General features: G+C 44.6%; 1 protein-coding gene across 14 annotated transcripts in view; it reads right to left on the bottom strand.

Annotated features, from left to right (window-relative positions):
* Positions 1-807: 807 nt before the first annotated feature.
* LOC139406588 (nuclear factor 1 C-type-like) overlaps positions 808-22861 on the bottom strand; it is a 122583-nt gene continuing 100529 nt past the window's right edge. For 3 of the 14 annotated variants that reach the window (XM_071149342.1, XM_071149339.1, XM_071149337.1), the window contains exons 6-11: positions 20661-20785; positions 17318-17428; positions 15734-15915; positions 12706-12865; positions 10228-10313; positions 808-1093 (exon numbers count right to left, since the gene is read on the bottom strand). In XM_071149342.1, the coding sequence (XP_071005443.1) occupies positions 1073-1093; positions 10228-10313; positions 12706-12865; positions 15734-15915; positions 17318-17428; positions 20661-20785 (685 nt within the window). In that variant the 3' untranslated portion in view covers positions 808-1072. Of the gene's footprint in view, positions 1094-10227; positions 10314-12690; positions 12866-15670; positions 15916-17317; positions 17429-20660; positions 20786-22861 lie in introns of all 14 variants that reach the window. The other 11 variants (XM_071149336.1, XM_071149333.1, XM_071149331.1 and 8 more) reach the window with 5 other exon arrangements.

The following is a 22861-nucleotide window of genomic DNA, read 5'->3' as shown; positions in this document are numbered from 1 at the left end:
AAATATGTGGTATGAACTAAAGATTGCTGTATACCAGTGGAACCCATCCAACTTGAAGGAGCTGGAGCAGTTTTGCCTTGAAGAATGGGCAAAAATCCCAGTGGCTAGATGTGCCAAACTTATAGAAACATACCCCAAGAGGCTTGCAGCTGTAATTACTGCAAAAGGTGGCTCTACAAAGTATTGACTTTGGGGGGGTGAATAGTTATGCACGCTCAAGTTTTCTGTTTTTTTGTCTTATTTCTTGTGTGTTTCACAATACAAAATATTTAGCATCTTCAAAGTGGTAGCCATGTTGTGTAAATCAAATGATACAAACCTCCCCAAAATCCATTTTAATTCCAGGTTGGAAGGCAACAAAAATGCCAAGGGGGGTGAATACTTTCGCAAGCCACTGTAGCTCAGTGTTTATTTTAAAAAATGACAAAAAAATGGACTGTGTTAAAGGAAATCTTGAACCCCCCCCCGCCCTTTAAATGAAGTAACTACATGATTGTCTATCAAATTTGATGACAAGTAGACTTTTGTTTCTGCAGGTAAAGGGAGGTTATTGACCATGTGCAACCAGCCTCCCCTCCCTACTTTCAAAAATAATTACCGTCCCAGAAGAAGTGTGGAAAAGTCTGATCACAGGAACTGAATTCTTCTCTTTCTTGTTGATTAAGAAAATAAAGGATACTTATTTTGCATATATGAAGAAGCAGCACCTGTAGCGGGGGGGGGGGGGGGGGGGGGGGGGGGTATGGGGGTACTGGGGTCATGTCTCTGCCCCACAGTTAAATTTGGCTGCCCAAACATCCTCTTCTCTTTCTATCTTCTTTCTCTCCTTGGACTCGCTCTCTCCCCCACTGTCTTTATTTTCCAAAAAGGTGTTGTGAAGCATATTTTATGTTGATATACATATATAAATATATATGCACACATATATTTATATATATATACATACTGTATATATACTGCATATATATACATTTTCCCTCTTGCATCTCTTTTTTTATTTTTCTTAATTCCACAAAAAGTGTTGAATCTCAAATCCACGTGTCCATGCCCTTTTCACTTATCCTTGTGTTGTTTAGTTCCCCAGGTACCAGGACTGAAAAAAAGAGCAAACATTTTCAGATTACATATGAATGGCGGATATTTTTCATTGACATTCAAAGAAGACAATAAGAAAACATTGTTTCTCTAGATTTTCACATCTGAGTACACTGCAGATTATCACAGTCAATGTACTGCCCAAATAATGGAAACACTTGATTAAATGAGGGATATTAAGTATTTTGAAAGCAGGTGTTTGCACACAGGTGTGGTTCCTGAGTTATTTAAGAAATTAACGTCCCATCATGCTTAGGGCAATAAAAATGCTGGGCAGGCCATTATTTTGACTACCATGGCAAGGCCCCAATCCACAGGGCAAGAGCAGGGCCGGTTTAATGCAGGGGCTTATCAGGGCTGAAGCCCCTGGGTCCAGGCCTGTGGGGGGCCCAAGAGGCAGCCTAAAAAAATCCTCAGATGGGGTGAGGAGAGGAGGTAGAGGCCCACGTGGGTAACTGGGCAGCCCTGCCTTGATTGGGTAACTGATTAATACAAATGTTTTAAATTAACTGCATAATAAATGTGACTGCTCAATTGTGTGAGTCTGTGCTCAAGCCCGTAGTTTATAAAAGAACAACTGTGAATTAAGTTTTACCACAAGCATATAAGGTATCTGCCAACATTAAGGAAACACCAACATAGGAACTCTATATCAGGTGGCGAGAAAGGAAGGCCCAGGAAAATAATTAAATACTCCAGCTACCCAATACTGTTCACTCTGCTTCTGCACGGCAAGCGGTATCGGTGCATCAAGTCTGACACCAACAGGCTTCTGAACAGCATCCACATGCCATAAGACTGCTAAATAGCTAACTAAATAGCTAACAAAATGGCTGCACAGACTATCTGAGTTGACCCTTGTATTTGATTCTTATTTTTACACTGTCTCTATGCACACTCACAGGGCCCTTACACACTACACACACTGATACTCCAACACATAACAACACTCACTCTATCATTTTCTTACACATACATAATATGCACATACAGTTATCCTGCCTCTACACACACCCACTAACATACAATCATCATATAACGTACGCTGCTGCTACTCTGTTAATCATATATCCTGATGCCTAGTCACCTTACCCCTAAACATATCTACCTCTGTCACGCCAGTATCCCTGTCACCTTACCCCTAAACATATCTACCTCTGTCACGCCAGTATCCCTGTCACCTTACCCCTAAATATATCTACCTCTGTCACGCCAGTATCCCTGTCACCTTACCGCTAAACATATCTACCTCTGTCACGCCAGTATCCCTGTCACCTTACCCCTAAACATATCTACCTCTGTCACGCCAGTATCCCTGTCACCTTACCGCTAAACATATCTACCTCTGTCACGCCAGTATCCCTGTCACCTTACCCCTAAACATATCTACCTCTGTCACGCCAGTATCCCTGTCACCTTACCCCTAAACATATCTACCTCTGTCACGCCAGTATCCCTGTCACCTTACCACTAAACATATCTACCTCTGTCACGCCAGTATCCCTGTCACCTTACCCCTAAACATATCTACCTCTGTCACGCCAGTATCCCTGTCACCTTACCGCTAAACATATCTACCTCTGTCACGCCAGTATCCCTGTCACCTTACCGCTAAACATATCTACCTCTGTCATGCCAGTATCCCTGCACATTGTAAATATGGTACTGGAACTGACCCTGTATATAGTATGCTTACTTACTTTATCATGTTCTTCTTATTTCTTGTTTTTATATATTGTGTGTTTTTGTTCTACCTTGATATGTTTAGTATTACATTGTTATTGATTACTGCATTGTTGGGTTTAGAGCTCGCAAGAAAGACATTTCACTGCATGGGACATTAAAACCTGAAACTAAAGTGTCTTAAAAGGATGTTGCGCCACCACAAGCTGCCAGAACAGCTTCAATGCCCCTTGGCATAGATTCTACAAGTTGACCTAAACCATGCCGGGCAAATGCACCTCACACCATAACTTCCCTTGTTTACTCAAGTGTTTCCTTTATTTTGGCAGTTACAGGTATGTCTACAGTCGGGAACGCTGCAGTTTGGGCAGCATGCGAGACAAATATAGGCTACAGCTTGTTGCTTTGTGGCCATAGACATACAGTGCCTTCGGAAAGTATACAGACACCTTGACCATTTCCACATTTTGTTACATTACAGATTTAATCTAAAATGGATTGAAATGCATTCCAGGTGACTGGAATGAAGCTTGTTGAGAGAATGCCAAGAGTTGCATCAAGAATGCCAAGCAGTCATCAAGGCAAAGGGTGGCTACTTTTAATAATTTGTTAAACACTTTTTTGGTTACTACATGATTCCATGTGTTATTTCATAGTTTTGATGTCTTCACTATTATTCTACAATGTAGAAAACAGTAAAAATAAAGAAAAACCCTTGAATGACTAGGTGTGTCTAAACTTTTGACTGACACTGTATATATAGTATATATATATATATTGGCTCCTAATATTGTACAATCTGTGTGTCGCTTCATTGGCCTGGGCTATTGTTTGTTTGAATTCAATACCAGGTTGATCTCATTTTGTGATGTCAGAGTAGCCAATCACTTCGGTAATTTGTGTGGTATTAAAAAAGATTCAGCTAATGTCTTCTGTCAACCAAATGATGTAGAATTTCATGAAATGTGTTTTTAAGAGGCTGATTTTTTTCATACACTGCAAAAATGATTCCCATGTGTAGAAATCCTAAAAAACACTTCTGCTCAACTGTAGCCTATGCCACATGGCAAACGTTATTGGCTTTATTATAAAGGGTATTTTTCTTCAACAGTAAATTTACCACGCATCAAATTGCATCTTGGGGGACAAGGGTGGCAACAAAAAAAAAACAAAGCCCAGAGGGCCTATGATATCTTAATCCGGCCCTGGCTACGAGTGGTCACTGAATGGTTTGATGAGCATGAAAACGATGTCAACTATTAGCCATGGCTGTCTCAGTCACCAGATCTCAACCTAATTGAACACTTATGGGAGATTCTGAAGCGGAGCCTGAGATGGCCTTTTCCACCATCATCAACAAAGCACCAAATTATATCATTTCTTGTGGGAAGAATGGTGTCGCATCCCTCCAATAGAGTCCAGACACTTGTAGAATCTTTGCCAAGGTGCATTGAAGCTGTTCTGGCTCGTGGTGTCCAACACCCTATTAAGATACTTTATGTTGGCGTTTCCTTTATTTTGGCAGTTACATGTGTCGTATGATAAACAGTTTAACTTTTATGTCTACATCAAGTGCATAAATTCAACATAATGATGTTTTGCTTCAACAATTAATATTAAGAGGGCTAAGAATTCCTGTCAGTGTGTTGAATATTATTATGCAATTGTAAACCCTGTGCGTCAGTGTGTGCGTTCACAGCGCATGTCAGTGTTGTTTTGGGCCTACTGTACAGTATGAGACGCCATGTGAATAGTAGTGATTGTGAATAATGCATGACCAGGGTAGTTTTGTGGCCAATTCCAGACACAGTGCTTTATTTTCACAGTGTTCTGCAATCAGTGTCTTCTCCACTAATGGGGCCCAAACACTTCCAGTCAGGACGACCAACCAAATGGAGCAATTAAAAATAATATGGAGTAAAAGAGCTGCTACAGCAAGAAAGATCCCAGCAGGCTTCCACCCAAACCTTTTAAAAAAACATACTAGGACTTTGGCATTTGCCTGCAGACCACTGAAATCTTACAAAAACAATTGACAGGACTGAATAAAATAAAACACAACATGTACCCTCAGCCCCCATCTTAACATTTTCCACCAAGGTTTATGTCATTTTAACAGCCCTCAAACAGACCTATTTAACTGCACCCAATTGTACTGATTTAATCAAGTTTAAAAAGGAAACTTCTTGCCTATTCCTTGTTAATGCTCAGAGTGAAATACCTTGTAGTCCATGGCTCCAGTCTCTTAACTCCTGCCTGCCCACTGTTCACCAGGTACACACACACGCACGCACGCACGCACGCGCACACACACACACACACACACACACACACACACACACACACACACACACACACACACACACACACACACACACACACACACACACACACACACACAGCGAATGATAACACACACACACCGCAGTGAGCCTGCTAGTATGCTTATAACCTCGATGTAGTGGCGCTTCATCATTCACAGATGTACAAATTTGTACCTACTTATCACTGTATTCTGTGGGAATGAGGAGTGAGCTATGGAGCTATGGACAGACTCTTGGAAAAACTTTGAAATGGGGTTTGGAAACAAACTGCTGAGCAGGATCAGGAGAAACCAAGCCAAAGCCACATTAAAGAGGCAGTATTGAAAATTCAGTGGAGTTGCCTGGCTCATAGGAAAGGCCACAATGGAGGTTGCCAGTCAAAGCAGGGGGCGATGAGGGTCTGTGCCAGGGGAGTGAACTCTGGAGGGCCCCTTGCTTGTTGAGTCTATGGGGATAGAGCCTACAGTAATGACTGGAGCTGCTGTCTTCCCTGTGTCCATACAGCTGAGCTCTTAAAGAGTGCAGAGGGTAAATGCCTATACTGTAGGCTACAGGCACCATAACTTAGCAATTTACAAAAAAATGACTGCAGCATTCAACACAGTGTCCAGAGCCTTTTACTACTGGCATAATTTAATCAACAAATGTGTTAAGTTTTGGATCTCATCTATGCAATGAATTAAAATGGCCGCATGCCATTCCAGTATTTTGGAAGGGGGGGTAAATATACAATCTACCTCCGCTCTCAAGAAGCCAGTCATGATTCAATATATTTTTAGTTTACGTTATAGAAACACAATACTTGCCTCAGTGGAGCCCGGCAATTTACATTGTGAATTCCCCCCTCTCATTTAGGCATTTCTGTGGCAACCTCCTGGGTCTCTCTCTTTACAAATAAGCATAAGCTTTGCCAGACCTCTCTGCATTGGGCTTAGACTCCTTCCTCAAAACAGAACACGTCTCTCTCTTTACAAATAAGCATAAGCTTTGCCAGACCTCTCTGCATTGGGCTCAGACTCCTTCCTCAAAACAGAACATGTCTCTCTCTTTACAATATATTGTAACAGTGATGAACTTGCTTTGCAAAGGCCCAGATTTAGGTCAATAGCAGCAGCCCTAGGCCTGGAGTCACAGAGAGCCCTGAGGTTGTGCTGACATTACGGTCAGTGGAGCTGGAGCAAACAACCAGCTGTGTCCAACTCCTCTTCATACTTGGGAAAGGAAAGACACATCTTTAATGGGAGCGATATGGACATGTAGTAGTGAGACTGGAGACTGTTTGAAGATGCAGTAGTACTGGCCCTATAGTCCAACAATGTAATGCACAGGCCAAACCAGAGCACAACACACTCTCAGCGACATATTAAAGTGTGAGGATACAGTATATCAATAAAGTAAATCCCTCAATTATTCATGGACTCCCACTGTAACAATTCATGTAACTATGAATGAACTTTGGACAACAGTGAAGGGAGGGTCTGTTGAGCAATCAGTGAAGCAGTAGTTCACTCTATGACCTCTTGGTAGAAGCCTCTCTCCCATACTACTCGTTTCTTCACAACCAATTCAGGCTAAATACATTCATCCAATTGCCTGTGATATGAATGACGCATCTCAACAGTGTAACATGGCAATGAGTATAGTTACTAATATAAAAACAAATGAATACAAAATGTTGAAGACATCTTAAAGTTGAAAGTAAAAGTCCTTTAGGTCCCTTAAAATGTTATGATTTAATGGTGAATTACGAGGAAATAGGAATTACATTTAGAGAACGGAGCAGGTTCCAAATATGCTGCAAAGAAAAATAGTCTTATAATTTCTCTCTTTTGTTTAGGAAAGGCGTTCACCTTTTCTTTCAGCACTCTTGTTGCATAACTTATTTAATTAACTTCATTATTTGCATATTATACACGCTTCCGAGGAACCAAAAGAACATTTTAGTGATTGGAAAGACAAGCAACCGCAGCCAATCAAGGTTAACTGTGGTGAGTGTCTCACTCCAAAAACAATATTTTGTTTCTTGCAAAATGTTTCCCCCGGTGGGGAAAGCATAGCTATGAAAATACAGAGCTGGGACAGAGCTCCACAGTTAGAGAGTAGCAGGAGAGCTACCCAGTTAGAGGGTAGCAGGAGAACTCCACAGTTAGAGAATAGCAGGAGAGCTCCACAGTTAGAGGGTAGCAGGAGAGCTCCACAGTTAGAGAATAGCAGGAGAGCTCCACAGTTAGAGGGTAGCAGGAGAGCTCCACAGTTAGAGAGTAGCAGGAGAGCTACCCAGTTAGAGGGTAGCAGGAGAGCTCCACAGTTAGAGAATAGCAGGAGAGCTCCACAGATAGAGGGTAGCAGGAGAGCTCCACAGTTAGAGGGTAGCAGGAGAGCTCCACAGTTAGAGGGTAGCAGGAGAGCTACCCAGTTAGAGGGTAGAAGGAGAGCTCCACAGTTAGAGGGTAGCAGGAGAGCTCCACAGTTAGAGGGTAGCAGGAGAGCTCCACAGTTAGAGGGTAGCAGGAGAGCTCCACAGTTAGAGGGTAGCAGGAGAGCTCCACAGTTAGAGGGTAGCAGGAGAGCTCCACAGTTAGAGGGTAGCAGGAGAGCTACCCAGCTGCCCCCTCAACGCAGCACACCATTGTACTGAACTCACTGGCCTCACTGGTACAAAACATTAGGAACACCTGCTCTTTCCATGACATACACTAACCAGGTGAATCCAGGTGAAAGCTATGATCCCCTATTGTCACTTGTTAAATCCACTTCAATCAGTGTAGATGAAGGGGATGAGACAGGTTAAAGAAGGATTTTTAAGCCTTGAGACACGATTGTGTATGTGTGCCATTCAGAGGGGAATGGTCAAGACACAATATTTAATGTAAGTGCCTTTGAATGGGGTATGGTAGTAGGTGCCAGGTCCACCGGATTGAGTGTGTGAAGAACTGCAACGCAGCTGGGTTTTTCATGCTCAGCTGTTTCCAGTGTGGATCAATAATGGTCCACCACCCAAAGGACATCCAGCCAACTTGACACATCTGTGGGAAGCATTGGAGTCAACATGGGCCAGTATCCCTGTGCAACGCTTTCAACACCTTGTAGAGTCCATGCCCCAACAAATTGAGGCTGTTCTGAGGGCAAAAGGGGAGGTGCAAACTCAACATTTGGAAGGTGTCCTTAATGTTTTGTACATTCTGTGTATATTATTATATTACTATGCTGACTTTGAGGCATTATGATGTTATATAAAAAAAACTAACTACTATCCAAAAGAAAATTATGCGATAATTAAAATGTAAATAGTGACACGCGCACACACACACACACACACACACACACACACACACACACACACACACACACACACACACACACACACACACACACACACACACACACACACACACACACACACACACACACACACACACACACACACACCATGCACTGGAGCAGGTTTTCAATCTAAGCCTGAGCAATCAATCCCAGCTTTTTTGCGCAGTGGACGGATCGCTAGAAGAATGACTAGAGCTGGATAGGCTTGACTGTTTCTTTCCCACTCCCTGAAGTCCAAGTGCATCCTGCAATTACATCATGTCTGGTTTCCCTTAGCAACCAGACAGTCCTGGACGTGACCATCCTGAATAGGCTCCTCCATCCCCTCCCCCTCCCCTCCTCTCAGTTAACTGCAATTTGTCCAACTATTGACCTTTTTCACAACTGCCACCAGTTTGACGCCAAAACATTGACAACAAATACATATTAAAATAGTGAAATAAATAAGTGTGTATAAAATATAAAAGGATATTTCATGCTGAAACCCTCATGTTAAACACCAATTGTATTCACTAAGTTGAGGGTTTATATTTAGGATAAGGTTTTACAGATTTGTCATTCTATTGTTTATTTTACAATCATGTATTATTTTATATATTTTACATGTGATAAGGTCACACATAGGGCCAAAGATAATTACAGACATCTGTGATAATCTGAATTACCCAAAAGGGCCACGAGATGTCTTGTGATAAATTACAAAAAATCCTTGAAAGTGACCAGAATGATGGTAGTTTACTGGTAAACGTCGAAAGTTTCCAATAATATACCTTCCCTTTGCAACCTTAGTTGGGTTACAACAAAATAAAATGTAGCCTGGGGTGTAGCATTGTCCCTGTCTAATTGCATTACACTGTGTTGGTTACTATTGCATCTGCAGGATCCCTGTGTTCTTTCATGTTTCTCCTGGCCAGATCTGCTGACTCTGCCATTGTGCTTTAGATCTAATTCACCTCTCAAGTTACATTCCTAAACACACACACACACACACGCAGGCAGGCAGGCAGGCAGGCAGGCAGGCAGGCAGGCAGGCAGGCAGGCAGGCAGGCAGGCAGGCAGGCAGGCAGGCAGGCACATGCACAAACACACTCCTAGCTCAGCGGTCTCTTTCTCACTCATTCGCTCCCTCTCTCACTTTACATCATCACACGCCTCACTGAGGTGCACTTGCCCTTTTTATGGAGCAGGGAGCACTGCAATGCAGCAGCAAGCCCCAAAAGCCTCCGCTCTGCAGCCACATTGGGACATATAGAGGTACTGTGTTTAGTTGGTCTTTTAGTCTTGCAAAACAGCAAAACAGTGAGACCAACTTTAACGTTTATAGTTTTCCAAATTAAAGACTCATCTATCTCTAAATGGAAGTGACCACGAGTGTTAACCGTGAATAACTACAACCTCACTCTGAGGTAAATGTAAGCTTGAAGAAGAGAGAAATGCTTTTATCCATGTGAATCTCTCTCACACAGGGAAAAGCCCTGTTACATCAAAAGGGTCCTGGGCTGGCCGTGAACATTCAGACCCTGAGGCAGATCCTAGCTAATGCCCTCAGATCTATAATTGAACATAGACATATGGTTTTGATATCAGAGGGAGGAACAAAGCCAGGGGGGTGAGAGAGTTTACAGCTCTGAACTGCCTTGAGCAACAGGAGTAGAGGCCTTTGGTATGTATGACATCAGCAACTTTCTTAAATCATAGTGATAAGGAATATTCAAATGAGTATATAGATCAACAAGTGTGTAACAGAAAACAGAGAAATCGAAGTTGCTTTTCTCCAGTATAAGTTATCTGTGCTCTGTACCTGTGCCTGGTAGAGTCCGCCAGGGTCTCGAGGTCCAATCCCTACAAAGGGGCGGTTGCCAGGGGGCGTCCCTGGAGCTGAGTATGCTGAGAGAGAGAGAGAGAGAGAGAGAGAGAGAGAGAGAGAGAGAGAGAGAGAGAGAGAGAGAGAGAGAGAGAGGACATTTAGAACTTCATGGCTTGTTATGTAAATCACTGTAGGCATTAAGAATGGCAGATGTGTCATGCACACCGTTATTTGAAGGGAATTGGCCTGCCTCAGTGTGTTTCCAGACAGGCAGAGTTTGCATATAGACACTAAGTCAAATTGTCATCCAAATTGTCAATTTGAAATATGCATGACTTGGTCATACTTGGCCACAATACAAAACTCAGAGCATATATCAGAACTGATTTTGATCATAACTTATCTTAGTCACATAGTAGGTCACTGATCACATCATAGTAGGTCACTGATCACATCATAGTAGGTCACTGATCACATCATAGTAGGTCACTGATCACATCACAGCAGGTCACTGATCACATCACAGCAGGTCACTGATCACATGACAGCAGGTCACTGATCACATCATAGCAGGTCACTGATCACATCACAGCAGGTCACTGATCACATCACAGCAGGTCACTGATCACATCATTGTAGGTCACTGATCACATCACAGTAGGTCACTGATCACATCATAGTAGGTCACTGATCACATCACAGCAGGTCACTGATCACACCATAATAGGTCACTGATCACATCACAGTAGGTCACTGATCCCATCACAGCAGTTCACTGATCACATCATAGTAGGTCACTGATCACATCACAGTAGGTCACTGATCACATCATAATAGGTCACTGATCACATCACAGCAGGTCACTGATCACACCATAGTAGGTCACTGATCACATCACAGTAGGTCACTGATCACATCATAGTAGGTCACTGATCACATCATAATAGGTCACTGATCACATCATAGTAGGTCACTGATCACATCATAATAGGTCACTGATCACATCATAGTAGGTCACTGATCACATCACAGTAGGTCACTGATCACATCATAGTAGGTCACTGATCACATCACAGCAGGTCACTGATCACATCATAGTAGGTCACTGATCACATCACAGTAGGTCACTGATCACATCATAATAGGTCACTGATCACATCACAGCAGGTCACTGATCACACCATAGTAGGTCACTGATCACATCACAGTAGGTCACTGATCACATCATAGTAGGTCACTGATCACATCATAATAGGTCACTGATCACATCATAGTAGGTCACTGATCACATCATAATAGGTCACTGATCACATCATAGTAGGTCACTGATCACATCACAGTAGGTCACTGATCACATCATAGTAGGTCACTGATCACATCACAGCAGGTCACTGATCACATCATAGTAGGTCACTGATCACATCACAGTAGGTCACTGATCACATCATAGTAGGTCACTGATCCCATCACAGTAGGTCACTGATCACATCACAGTAGGTCACTGATCACATCATAGTAGGTCACTGATCACATCATAATAGGTCACTGATCACATCATAGTAGGTCACTGATCACATCATAATAGGTCACTGATCACATCATAGTAGGTCACTGATCACATCACAGTAGGTCACTGATCACATCATAGTAGGTCACTGATCCCATCACAGTAGGTCACTGATCACATCACAGTAGGTCACTGATCACATCATAGTAGGTCACTGATCACATCATAATAGGTCACTGATCACATCATAGTAGGTCACTGATCACATCATAATAGGTCACTGATCACATCATAGTAGGTCACTGATCACATCATAGTAGGTCACTGATCACATCATAGTAGGTCACTGATCACATCATAGTAGGTCACTGATCACATCATAATAGGTCACATCTTTGGTCACTGATCTATGGACAGTTAAGCACTGTTCATTTATGTCAGCATCCAACAAACTTTGTACTGTAACTTTCCAATACAGATTGACTGAATGGATCACTAATGGAAGCTGACATAGTGGAGGAACTTGCAGAGATTTCAATCAAAATCCCACATGAGGATTTATTGGTATTGTTACAGCGCCCTCACGGCAGTAGGTACGCATATTGATCTGTCCTGTGTGTCTCTTAATTAGATGATGGTGATTAATGACGGTAGGAGTAGGAGTTGTATTACAAGTCTGCAATGCCTGAATGCTTTCTCTCTCTCTCTCTCTCATAAAGGATTGAGAGACAACAGCCTCACCCTTCAGGGGCTGAATCAGTTATGCTTTGTTTTTTATAATCACATCCAGCACATACGTGTGATGGGTTGAGGGCACAGGTTTTAGAAAATGACATGAATCATCCAATCAAATTAGCCATTATCTGTATAACAACCCTACACACACACACACACACACACACACAAACTATAGTCACTGAAGACCTAGAGGCTGGGAGTAGCAGGCTCACCAACGGCCCACTTACTGGGTGACGTGGGGGAGTTGGCTCCCCCGTCCGAGGTGGTGGTGCTGGACTTGGAGTCGGAGGGCAGCGTCAGACGGGGCATGCCGGGGGGCGGAGGAGGCGCCAGCATCTGGGAGGAGATGTAGTGACTGGGCAACTTCACTTGACCACTGCCATTCAGCTGTGAGGGGAGAGAGGAGGGAACACGTCAGCTGTGAAGGGAGAGAGGAGGGAACACGTCAGCTGTGAAGGGAGAGAGGAGGGAACACGTCAGCTGTGAAGGGAGAGAGGAGGGAACACGTCAGCTGTGAAGGGAGAGAGGAGGGAACACGTCAGTTGTGAAGGGAGAGAGGAGGGAACACGTCAGTTGTGAAGGGAGAGAGGAGGGAACACGTCAGTTGTGAAGGGAGAGAGGAGGGAACACGTCAGTTGTGAAGGGAGAGAGGAGGGAACACGTCAGTTGTGAAGGGAGAGAGGAGGGAACACGTCAGCTGTGAAGGGAGAGAGGAGGGAACACGTCAGCTGTGAAGGGAGAGAGGAGGGAACACGTCAGCTGTGAAGGGAGAGAGGAGGGAACACGTCAGCTGTGAAGGGAGAGAGGAGGGAACACGTCAGCTGTGAAGGGAGAGAGGAGGGAACACGTCAGTTGTGAAGGGAGAGAGGAGGGAACACGTCAGCTGTGAAGGGAGAGAGGAGGGAACACGTCAGTTGTGAAGGGAGAGAGGAGGGAACACGTCAGCTGTGAAGGGAGAGAGGAGGGAACACGTCAGTTGTGAAGGGAGAGAGGAGGGAACACGTCAGTTGTGAAGGGAGAGAGGAGGGAACACGTCAGTTGTGAAGGGAGAGAGGAGGGAACACGTCAGTTGTGAAGGGAGAGAGGAGGGAACACGTCAGTTGTGAAGGGAGAGAGGAGGGAACACGTCAGCTGTGAAGGGAGAGAGGAGGGAACACGTCAGCTGTGAAGGGAGAGAGGAGGGAACACGTCAGTTGTGAAGGGAGAGAGGAGGGAACACGTCAGCTGTGAAGGGAGAGAGGAGGGAACACGTCAGTTGTGAAGGGAGAGAGGAGGGAACACGTCAGTTGTGAAGGGAGAGAGGAGGGAACACGTCAGCTGTGAAGGGAGAGAGGAGGGAACACGTCAGCTGTGAAGGGAGAGAGGAGGGAACACGTCAGCTCTGGGGGAGTTGGGAGGAGTGGGGGAGCATCACTGCTGTAGCACAGATGGTAGAATACTACATGCCACTGCACTGGACCTGTCTCTCCAACTATTTCGCACTCTCTCTCTCACATACATTTCTCTTTCCGTCAGCACTGTATGTGTGTGAGTGTGTGCGAGTGTGTGTGTGTGTGTCACAGGAGGTTGGTGGCACCTTCATTTCGGAAGAACGGGCTTGTGGTAATGACTGGAATTAGTGAAATGGTCTCAAATACATCAAATACATGGTTTCCATGGTTTCCAGGTGTTTAATGCCATTCTATTAGCTCCGTTCCAGCCATTATTATGAGCCGTCCTCCACTCAGCAGCCTCCACTGCTGTGTGTGTGTGTATGTGGGAGTTAGGGAGGGAGAGAGGAGGGAGAGCGAGTAATGTCCAGAGCACTGCACTGCTCAGCTAGTCATCCATCCACCCCTCCATCCATGGCTGCTCTTCTCCTGGCTGGCCTGGCTTTCAGATACTCTCCCCTCTCCAGAGGAGAGGACTGCTCACTCACTGTCCTCCACAACAATGGATGAGCAAATGAGTCAGCTCCATTGTGGTGCCGTGCACTCGTCCTGTGTGACTGCCTGGCTGCAGTCGCACTGCAGCAGGGGGAATTTCAATGACTCTGCAGAAACTTGGCCGAGCAGAGCCCAGCGTGGCTGCTGCTGGGGGCACTTCTGATACAAGTAAAAGTCTATCCTCTCCTCTCTCCCTGTGTCAGACTTGTGCACTCTGCCAACATCAGCATCACTGCCAGAGACGTACTGGAAATTCCTTCAGGTTCATTCCTCTAGTGCCCCCCCCCTCCGTCCCTTCACCCCGTTCAAGTCAATACAGAAACAGTACGACAGCTCCATTGAGCAACCTGGCTTGTAATTCCGGCCTATTTAAAGCAGGGAAGAGGAGTCTTTTGCATGTGGTGCAGTGGCAGGTCCTCTCAGGTCTGTGTCACATATTGGTAATGAGTGTAACCATGTCTGAGGAGCTGGTCTGGTCCCAGGATCAGCAGGGCTAGCAGGCTGAGTCTAAACAGAGCAGGAAGACTGAAGGCTTATTTTCCTCTATGTGACGGGGGATTCACCACTACTGTACTACCAGACAGCCACCACATTGAATAACGGTAATAATCAAAGAAGTTGGCTAAAACACATATAGTTATTACAGTGATTTTATGGCTACAGATCTATTGATTTGTTGCCGCCTTCAGGGAATGTTAATCAATCTGAGAGTCACGCAGGGTTGTGGCGGCGTCTGGAGCAGAGGGGAGGAGGAATAACAGCTACGTGAGGGAAACCTGCCGCTCTCTCAGGTTATGTCACCTACAGGAGAGTATCCCCAGTCCACTAGTAAAGACCACGGTGGGGGAGAATATGGGAATGAAATGGCATTTCATACAGTCTACAGGTCATTTGAGACAGGGTGACGACATAGGAAACATGAAGCAGGAAGGAATTAAATATCAAACAAACGATTAGGTGAATCTATAATAGCTGCTGCCTCTGTAAAAGCTAACGGTGATCCAAATAAATAAACAAACAAATTCATTTAAACAACAAATGGAAATAACACAGTTCTCTGAATAAACCACACACCCTCTGAGTGAGTGAACTTTAATTAACATTACCTCAAACTTAAGGTCTTGCCATGAAATCATGGTCCAAAGACGATGTCATACTACAGGTTCTGCTAGATGAACACATAAAACATGGTGAATTGGAGGCCAACTCTCTCTACTGGGTTCCTATCTAGTATGAGTAATGAGTAGGGGGCATAAGTTTTACTGACCAAATGACCTGACCAGGACAAACTCGGGGCCCTAGTTAGAGTTGTTAGATGGGCTGGACTCACTGGGCTGGGCTGCTGGTTGGACGGGTCACAGGCCAGGGAGACCAGGTCCTTCAGCGGGTCTTGGGAGCTGAGGTGTGGCGGGTAGCGGATGGCGGTGTGGGGGAAGTAGGAGGTGGACTGGGGCAGGATGGAGGTGGTGGGGAAGTGCAAAGACGAGGAAGGGTGCGGACTCCGAGAGATCCCTGCACAGAGAGAGAAAGAGAGAGAGAGGGAGAAACGAGAGGAATAAAGACAGAGAGAAAGAAAGAGAGAGAGAGAATATGTCCACAATTGTACTTTTTCATGGTCCACAATGATGATACGCTTGAGATAAGTGACATTGAAGTTGTGTGCTTTTGCAAAAACAATGAAATGACTCAATCGTTCCGACTCTCCCTTGGTACAGTATCTGTTGCGTGAGCTTACGACATTTTGTATGGCAACTATTATTTATCAGGACCACTCGCTAACATAGCCAATTCGTTTTAACAGCAGCTTTAATTGTTCATGCATCATCCAGCAGACGTTTGGCTGGGGAACGCTGCCTCCTCATAGATTACTCTTCATTGTCTCCACAAACAATTACCTGTCAAAAAGTGTTAACGGGCAGTTCAGTTTTAAAAACGAAGTAATGTATTGTCTACAAGGAAGCTTGTCTTGTTTAAAGCACAACGCCTGCAGTCAGTACCTACACCAGGATGACATCAACAGGTACAGACATAAAAAAAGGCTAACTTTTAGACAATATCTTAACTATGAAGAAGGGTCGATTTTCTGACGTATGAAACATGTCTTTTCTGACGTATGAAACATGTCTTTTCTGACGTATGAAACATGTATTTTCTGACGTATGAAACATGTCTTTTCTGACCTATGAAACATGTCTTTTCTGACTTATGAAACATGTATTTTCTGACGTATGAAACATGTCTTTTCTGACCTATGAAACATGTCTTTTCTGACTTATGAAACATGTCTTTTCTGACTTATGAAACATGTCTTTTCTGACTTATGAAACATGTCTTTTCTGACGTATGAAACATGTCTTTTCTGACTTATGAAACATGTATTTTCTGACGTATGAAACATGTCTTTTCTGACGTATGAAACATGTATTTTCTGACCTATGAAACATGTCTTTTCTGACGTATGAAACATGTCTTTTCTGACGTATGAAACATGTCTTTTCTGACCTATGAAACATGTCTTTTCTGACGTATGAAACATGTATTTTCTGACGTATGAAACATGTCTTTTCTGACGTATGAAACATGTATTTTCTGACTTATGAAACATGTCTTTTCTGACTTATGAAACATGTCTTTTCTGACCTATGAAACATGTCTTTTCTGACGTATGAAACATGTATTTTCTGACGTATGAAACATGTATTTTCTGACGTATGAAACATGTATTTTCTGACTTATGAAACATGTCTTTTCTGACGTATGAAATTCATTCTCTCTTTTCCGACTGCATTCTTCTCACAATTCACATCCTAGGAGAGGTACGCGCGTCAGGCTTGGTAGATTGTGGCAACAGCGACAAGATGTCTCCTGTAAATGTGTGTGGGTGGGTGACATGTGTAAGACTGTGTGTACTGACCACTGTGCACTGCGATGACGGGCCGGTGGTGCTGTGTGAAGCCGAGACGTGGGGAGCTCTCCTGAGGAGACGGGCTGTCCATCTCTGTCTTCTTTACTCCAGGGGACATGCCTGGACACAGAGACAGAGATACACAGAGGGTGTTACTGACGCCACTGCGACTCCCATAATAATAATGACTGTCTGGTGGAGGATATTGAAAAGACCCTACATTTCATTGCCAAGTTCAATCTGCTACTACACGGCTGTTGTAATGGCAGGAGCTCACCACAGGGTGGCAGGGTGCATTGAGATGACCCAGTCAGTCATTATCAGCTCTGCAGTAAGATGCAGTAAAGCACATACGCTCCAAACTAACTTCCTCATTGGGACGAAACAATAGGATCAGAAACAAGATTATGTTCTGGTCAGATCTACCTCAAATCAGGTTCGCCTAGGTAGATCACTCACATTCCCAAGAGGCCTGCAGTGCCTGATACCCGAGTTGCTTACATGTGCTAAACAAATGTGTCTCTGTTGCAGTGATATTACTGTCCTACTCCTCCGTGTTTAGTTTGCTATCACACTCTTGTTGATAACAGAATGTGTGCTAGGAACACTTTCTCCACCCAGCTCGGGCCTGTTTTAGATCAGTCTTAAGATTGCACAGCTCTTTCTTTGTTTCCTTCTTTGGAGTTGCAGAGCAGACAGTGTACATGTTGTTGCTGTGCAGTGGAAGAAACAGTCTGTCAGTCATGGAGTGATGACTTTGAGGTTTCTCTCTCACACATTATACAGTTATGCCCCTCTAACTCGAATCATTTTCTAAGAAAGAGATGGAGAGAGAGAGAGAGAGCAAGGAGAGAGAGAAAGGAGAGAGAAAGGAAAGAGAGAGAGAGAGAGAGAGAGAGAGAGAGAGGAGAGAGAGAAAGAAAGAAAGAAAGAAAGAAAGAAAGAAAGAAAGAAAGAAAGAAAGAGAGAGAGAGAGGGGGAGGGAGAAAAACAGAAAGAGAGAGAGGCTTATCTGACAGCTTCCTCTTCCCCTGTTCTGCCCCAGCCATCCCCCCCTAGCCCTCTGTCTCAGAGCAGACTGAGTGAGCAAATCACATCTTTTCGGGAATGTCAGAGGGCAGGGGTGCAGATGAGGTTCAACAAGAGACTTGCTCAGAGGATAAACACGCACGTCCGGCTTAGTGCTGGGGGCTAGGCAGGGGCAGCCATTACAGCACTGATGTTAATTACCTGATCACACTAATCTGACTGATCTCCCAGCTCATTCTCCAACCCACACATCTACCTACTGTATTTGACACATTATATTTACATTACAATATCTTGAAAATGTATATATTTTTTAAGAAAGTCTACAGAGTGATGGTAGTGCTGCTGTCCAGAGCCACAGCTCTACAGGAGGCCAGGCTTTACCTTCCCAATCCAATCCTCACGCTACAGACTGACGCAAGCTTCCCCTGACCTCTTCTACCTGGGGGAAGGTGCACAAACATTCCCCTCTCAACTAGTATACCAGTTTCCTCCGACACATTGGTGCGGCTGGCTTCCGGGTTGGACGCGCGCTGTGTTAAGAAGCAGTGCGGCTTGGTTGGGTTGTGTTTCGGAGGATGCATGGCTTTCGACCTTCGTCTCTTCCGAGCCCGTACGGGAGTTGTAGCGATGAGACAATATGGTAATTACTAACACTTGGATACTATGAAATTGGGGAGAAAAAGGGGGTAAAAAAAATAAAATAATAATAATAATAATAATTTGGGGGGTGTTCAGTTTGTCCTGTGACACACAAGTGTGTAATGGGAAAAAAACTTGTTCATTCCCCCCGAGACACCTGCAGGGAGTGCAAGTCACAGCTAGGGTCACCACTGTGCAGTGCCCCTGGAGCAATTAGGGTTAAATGCCTTGTTCAAGGGCACAGCAACAGATGTTTTTCACCTTATCACTTCTGGTATTCGAACCAGCAACCTTTCGGTTACTGGCCCAATGCTCTAACCTCGAGGCTACCAGCCACCCATAAAGAGGATCTTGTTAGGGCTGTCTAGACAGGAAGAGAGAGAGCACGGCATGAGGGCTGGACTAGACTCATACAGGGCCTGTGATGGGGTCGGGCTGGGAGGGAGGGGCCGGCTCTGCTCTTCTGACCTCCACAGCTCTGGTTACAGCATCAGCAGCAAGGGGTGCTCCTGGGGCCAGGGGCCCAGCCGGGGCTACTCTGGCTAACAGCACCACAAAGCCCCGGACACACCACTAGGCCCCTTAACAGGCCACTGGACACTATTAGTGTAGTGTGGAGAGTCCAACACAATTAAACAGCATCACCTCGCAGCATTGATTATATGGGAGGCCTATAAACTCCCTTAACAGCACAAACACACAGTGTGTTAAAATGTTTCATGTGTGTGTGTTAAATACTCAGGTAAAGATGGTGATCCTCTTCCCCCTTTCTGCTGCTAACCCATGGAGAACCACCTCATGGCTCATACCAATGATGCTGCCGCACGTGTAGTGCACTTACCAGGCAGACCCCACTCCCTCAGCACACCTACCTGACGACCTGGCACCGCTCTTACCCACACTCAACCACTGGAGCACACTGTGCATGCTGTAACCTACTCCTCCTCTTTTTACCAGAAGCAGGTCAGTGCTGGTGGGGGAGGACAGCCATACTGTACGATACACATATTGAAAGGCATATTGCCATTTCAATATTTAAAATACTGCTTTAAACAATCATCTTGAAACAATTGCTTGTATCTAGATGAGAGATACACAGTAGCTTTACTGTTTGCTAGATAATCATTCCCATACTAGCAAACTGGTACGTGAGCCTGAGGTGAGAGGAAAGAAAGAAGATAGCTACTGCGACGTTGCATCTGTGGATACTGCTCCACGGTACCTGGTCCACTTGGCCTTTTGTCGACTTTCTCAAAAAGTGTTGGTTCATGAATTAATTACGACGTCAGGCTCAATTTGGGAAATTTGAAGCCGCGTATTCCGCGGCCAAGGCTTTCTGTGCAGCAGTTCATAACATGATATATTTGTCATTTGTTCTTTTGCACTGTGTCAGTAGCTTTCAAGGTACCTGAAGTGAAAGTATGGCCTGATATTTCAGCTGTTTTCCCACGGTGATTATGAAAGGTATGAATGTTTCTTGATACCCGTAATAAAGAAAATTAAAGATGGACACCAGAACTCAGTCACCCTTTGTTATCACTGAAGAGTTGGAGGATAGCCAGTGTCCTCAACATGACAGAATACGTCTGTACTAACTGATGAGCAATAAACACTCTCCTTGGACAAAACTATACAATATACAAACAAAGAGATTGTGTGGATGACCAGAGGGGATGCTCACCTCCTTCCAGGTCTTCCTGCCAGTTGCGGGAGCTGCTAGCCGGGGAGTTGGGAGAGGTGTAGTACTCCCCTCCAGGACTGGTGTCCACATCATCCTCCATGGAGCCCGACTTGTGCCTCTTACTCCTGGATGTCAAACAGAGGGAGAGAGGGAAGAGGAAATAAGAGGAAGGCAATGTGAAACATGGAGAGCTCCTGGTGGAAACTGTGTACAGTGCCTAAAGTATGTACACTAAAACTACACCCTCTAAAGTCCATTGCACGCAAAATGGAGCTGTGAAGATGAAACATCATTGAGCAAGCAAACACTGAGTCGAGAGCGCAGAGGTCCCGTGGGCACATCATTTCCGCACGCAGAAATCTTCTTTCACGAGCAGAGATTTTTGTTCTGTTTTGTCAATACTCAGAAGTTACTGAGCTCTCACAAATAAACCACATGCTCACATGGATTTCTCCTCTCACACCCTAAAATCATGCTCTCACAACTGCAATCTTTTGCTATAATTTTATTACAGGTGAAAATTAGAGCCAATGAACATGGTCGTCACTAGTTAACACTAGGGCTGTTGCGGTGACTGTATTACCGCCACACTGGCAGTCATGAGTCACGACCGCAGTAAAATTCCATGTGACCGCTGAGTCACGGTAATCTCCTCATATGCACTCTGGACAGAGGGTCGGAGAGCCCATGGCATACAGAGTTTGAGCAGAATATCGGGTCTCCCGAGTGGCGCAGTGGTCTAAGGCACTGCATCGCAGTGCTGAGGTGCCTCTACAGCCTGGGGTGTGTCACAGCCGGCCATGACCGTAATCCCCATAGGGCGGTGCACAATCGTCACAATGCCATCCGGGTTAGGGGAGGGTTTGGGTGAGGGGCTTTCCTTGGCTATTGCGCTCTAGCGACTCCTTGTGGCGGGACGGGCACCTGCACCTGACTCGGTCACCTGTCAAACAGTGTTTCCTCCAACACATTGGTGTGGAGGAAGTGTGTTAAGTGTATGTTAAGAAGTGTGTTAAGAAGCAGCGCAGCTTGGTGGATCATGTTTTGGAGGATGCATGTCTTGACCGAGCACGTTGGGGAGTTGCAGCGATGAGACAAGATCGGAACTACCAACTGGATACCACGAAATTGGTGAGAAAAAATGTCATAAAAATAAATACATTTGAAAATAATTTTTACAATTGTTTTAGCGGGAGCACGCTCCTCAAACACTGGTTGATGCTTGGAGTGAAATAAGTGTTGTTATATTTATTTCTCAGCTACCGTGTGACCGGTAGTCTTTTGCATGACAATAACCAGCTGACAAAATTTCATGACTACCACAGCCCTAGTTAACACAGCCACAAAGCCAATTAGCAGAATACTTTGAGATGCAGATTTTTAATCTAGCAGTTTTTCTGCAGTTACAATTAGAGAATGACTAACCATATTTTCTCTCTCCATCCCTTTCTCCACCCAGGCCCACTTTCACTATGCGGTGGTTAAGTTATTCTCTGCTTAGCTGACAGAGATAGGAGATACTCTGTTTCAAGTACCTTGGCTCTCCACTATGCACAGCACTCTGGGGATTTCCTAAACATGACTTCTACCCGTAACTTAGTGGTACTGAGAGTTCCTCTAATTGCTTTGACGTTGAATGGAGTCATTGTTGTTAGGACATTTGTCAAGTAGAGAGGATGACATGTTATTGACTTTGACCATCTGCTGTCTATTTGGTTAGAACAATGGTTCTATACAGAGGATGGCTCTATACTGAATGTGTACAAGCAGTGTAGGTAAGGGATGAAGTGAAAACCTATAGGAGGATAGCTCTCCAGACGAGGGTTGGGCATGGAATGACAGCAGGCTGTTTAATACTGAGCCATACTGACTGACGAGTGGCGTGGACTGGTACAACTCGCCTCAGTCCCAAATAGTATGTTATCATTTATTTGGCTAAATTATTATCCATAGTTGCCTCTTTTAAAACAACATTGTGCCTTACACAAACTGGCACATATGTATCCCTCCGCAACTCAGCACATACAGTTTGTATCCCTCCACAACTCAGGACATACAGTTTGTATCCCTACACAACTCAGCACATACAGTTTGTATCCCTCCACAACTCAGGACATACAGTTTGTGTCCCTCCACAACTCAGCACATACAGTTTGTATCCCTACACAACTCAGGACATACAGTTTGTATCCCTCCACAAC

The sequence above is a fragment of the Oncorhynchus clarkii genome, chromosome 4, assembly GCF_045791955.1.
Source record: "Oncorhynchus clarkii lewisi isolate Uvic-CL-2024 chromosome 4, UVic_Ocla_1.0, whole genome shotgun sequence".
Taxonomy (NCBI): Eukaryota; Metazoa; Chordata; class Actinopteri; order Salmoniformes; family Salmonidae; genus Oncorhynchus; species Oncorhynchus clarkii.
This window is presented reverse-complemented; position numbering and strand designations above follow the sequence as displayed.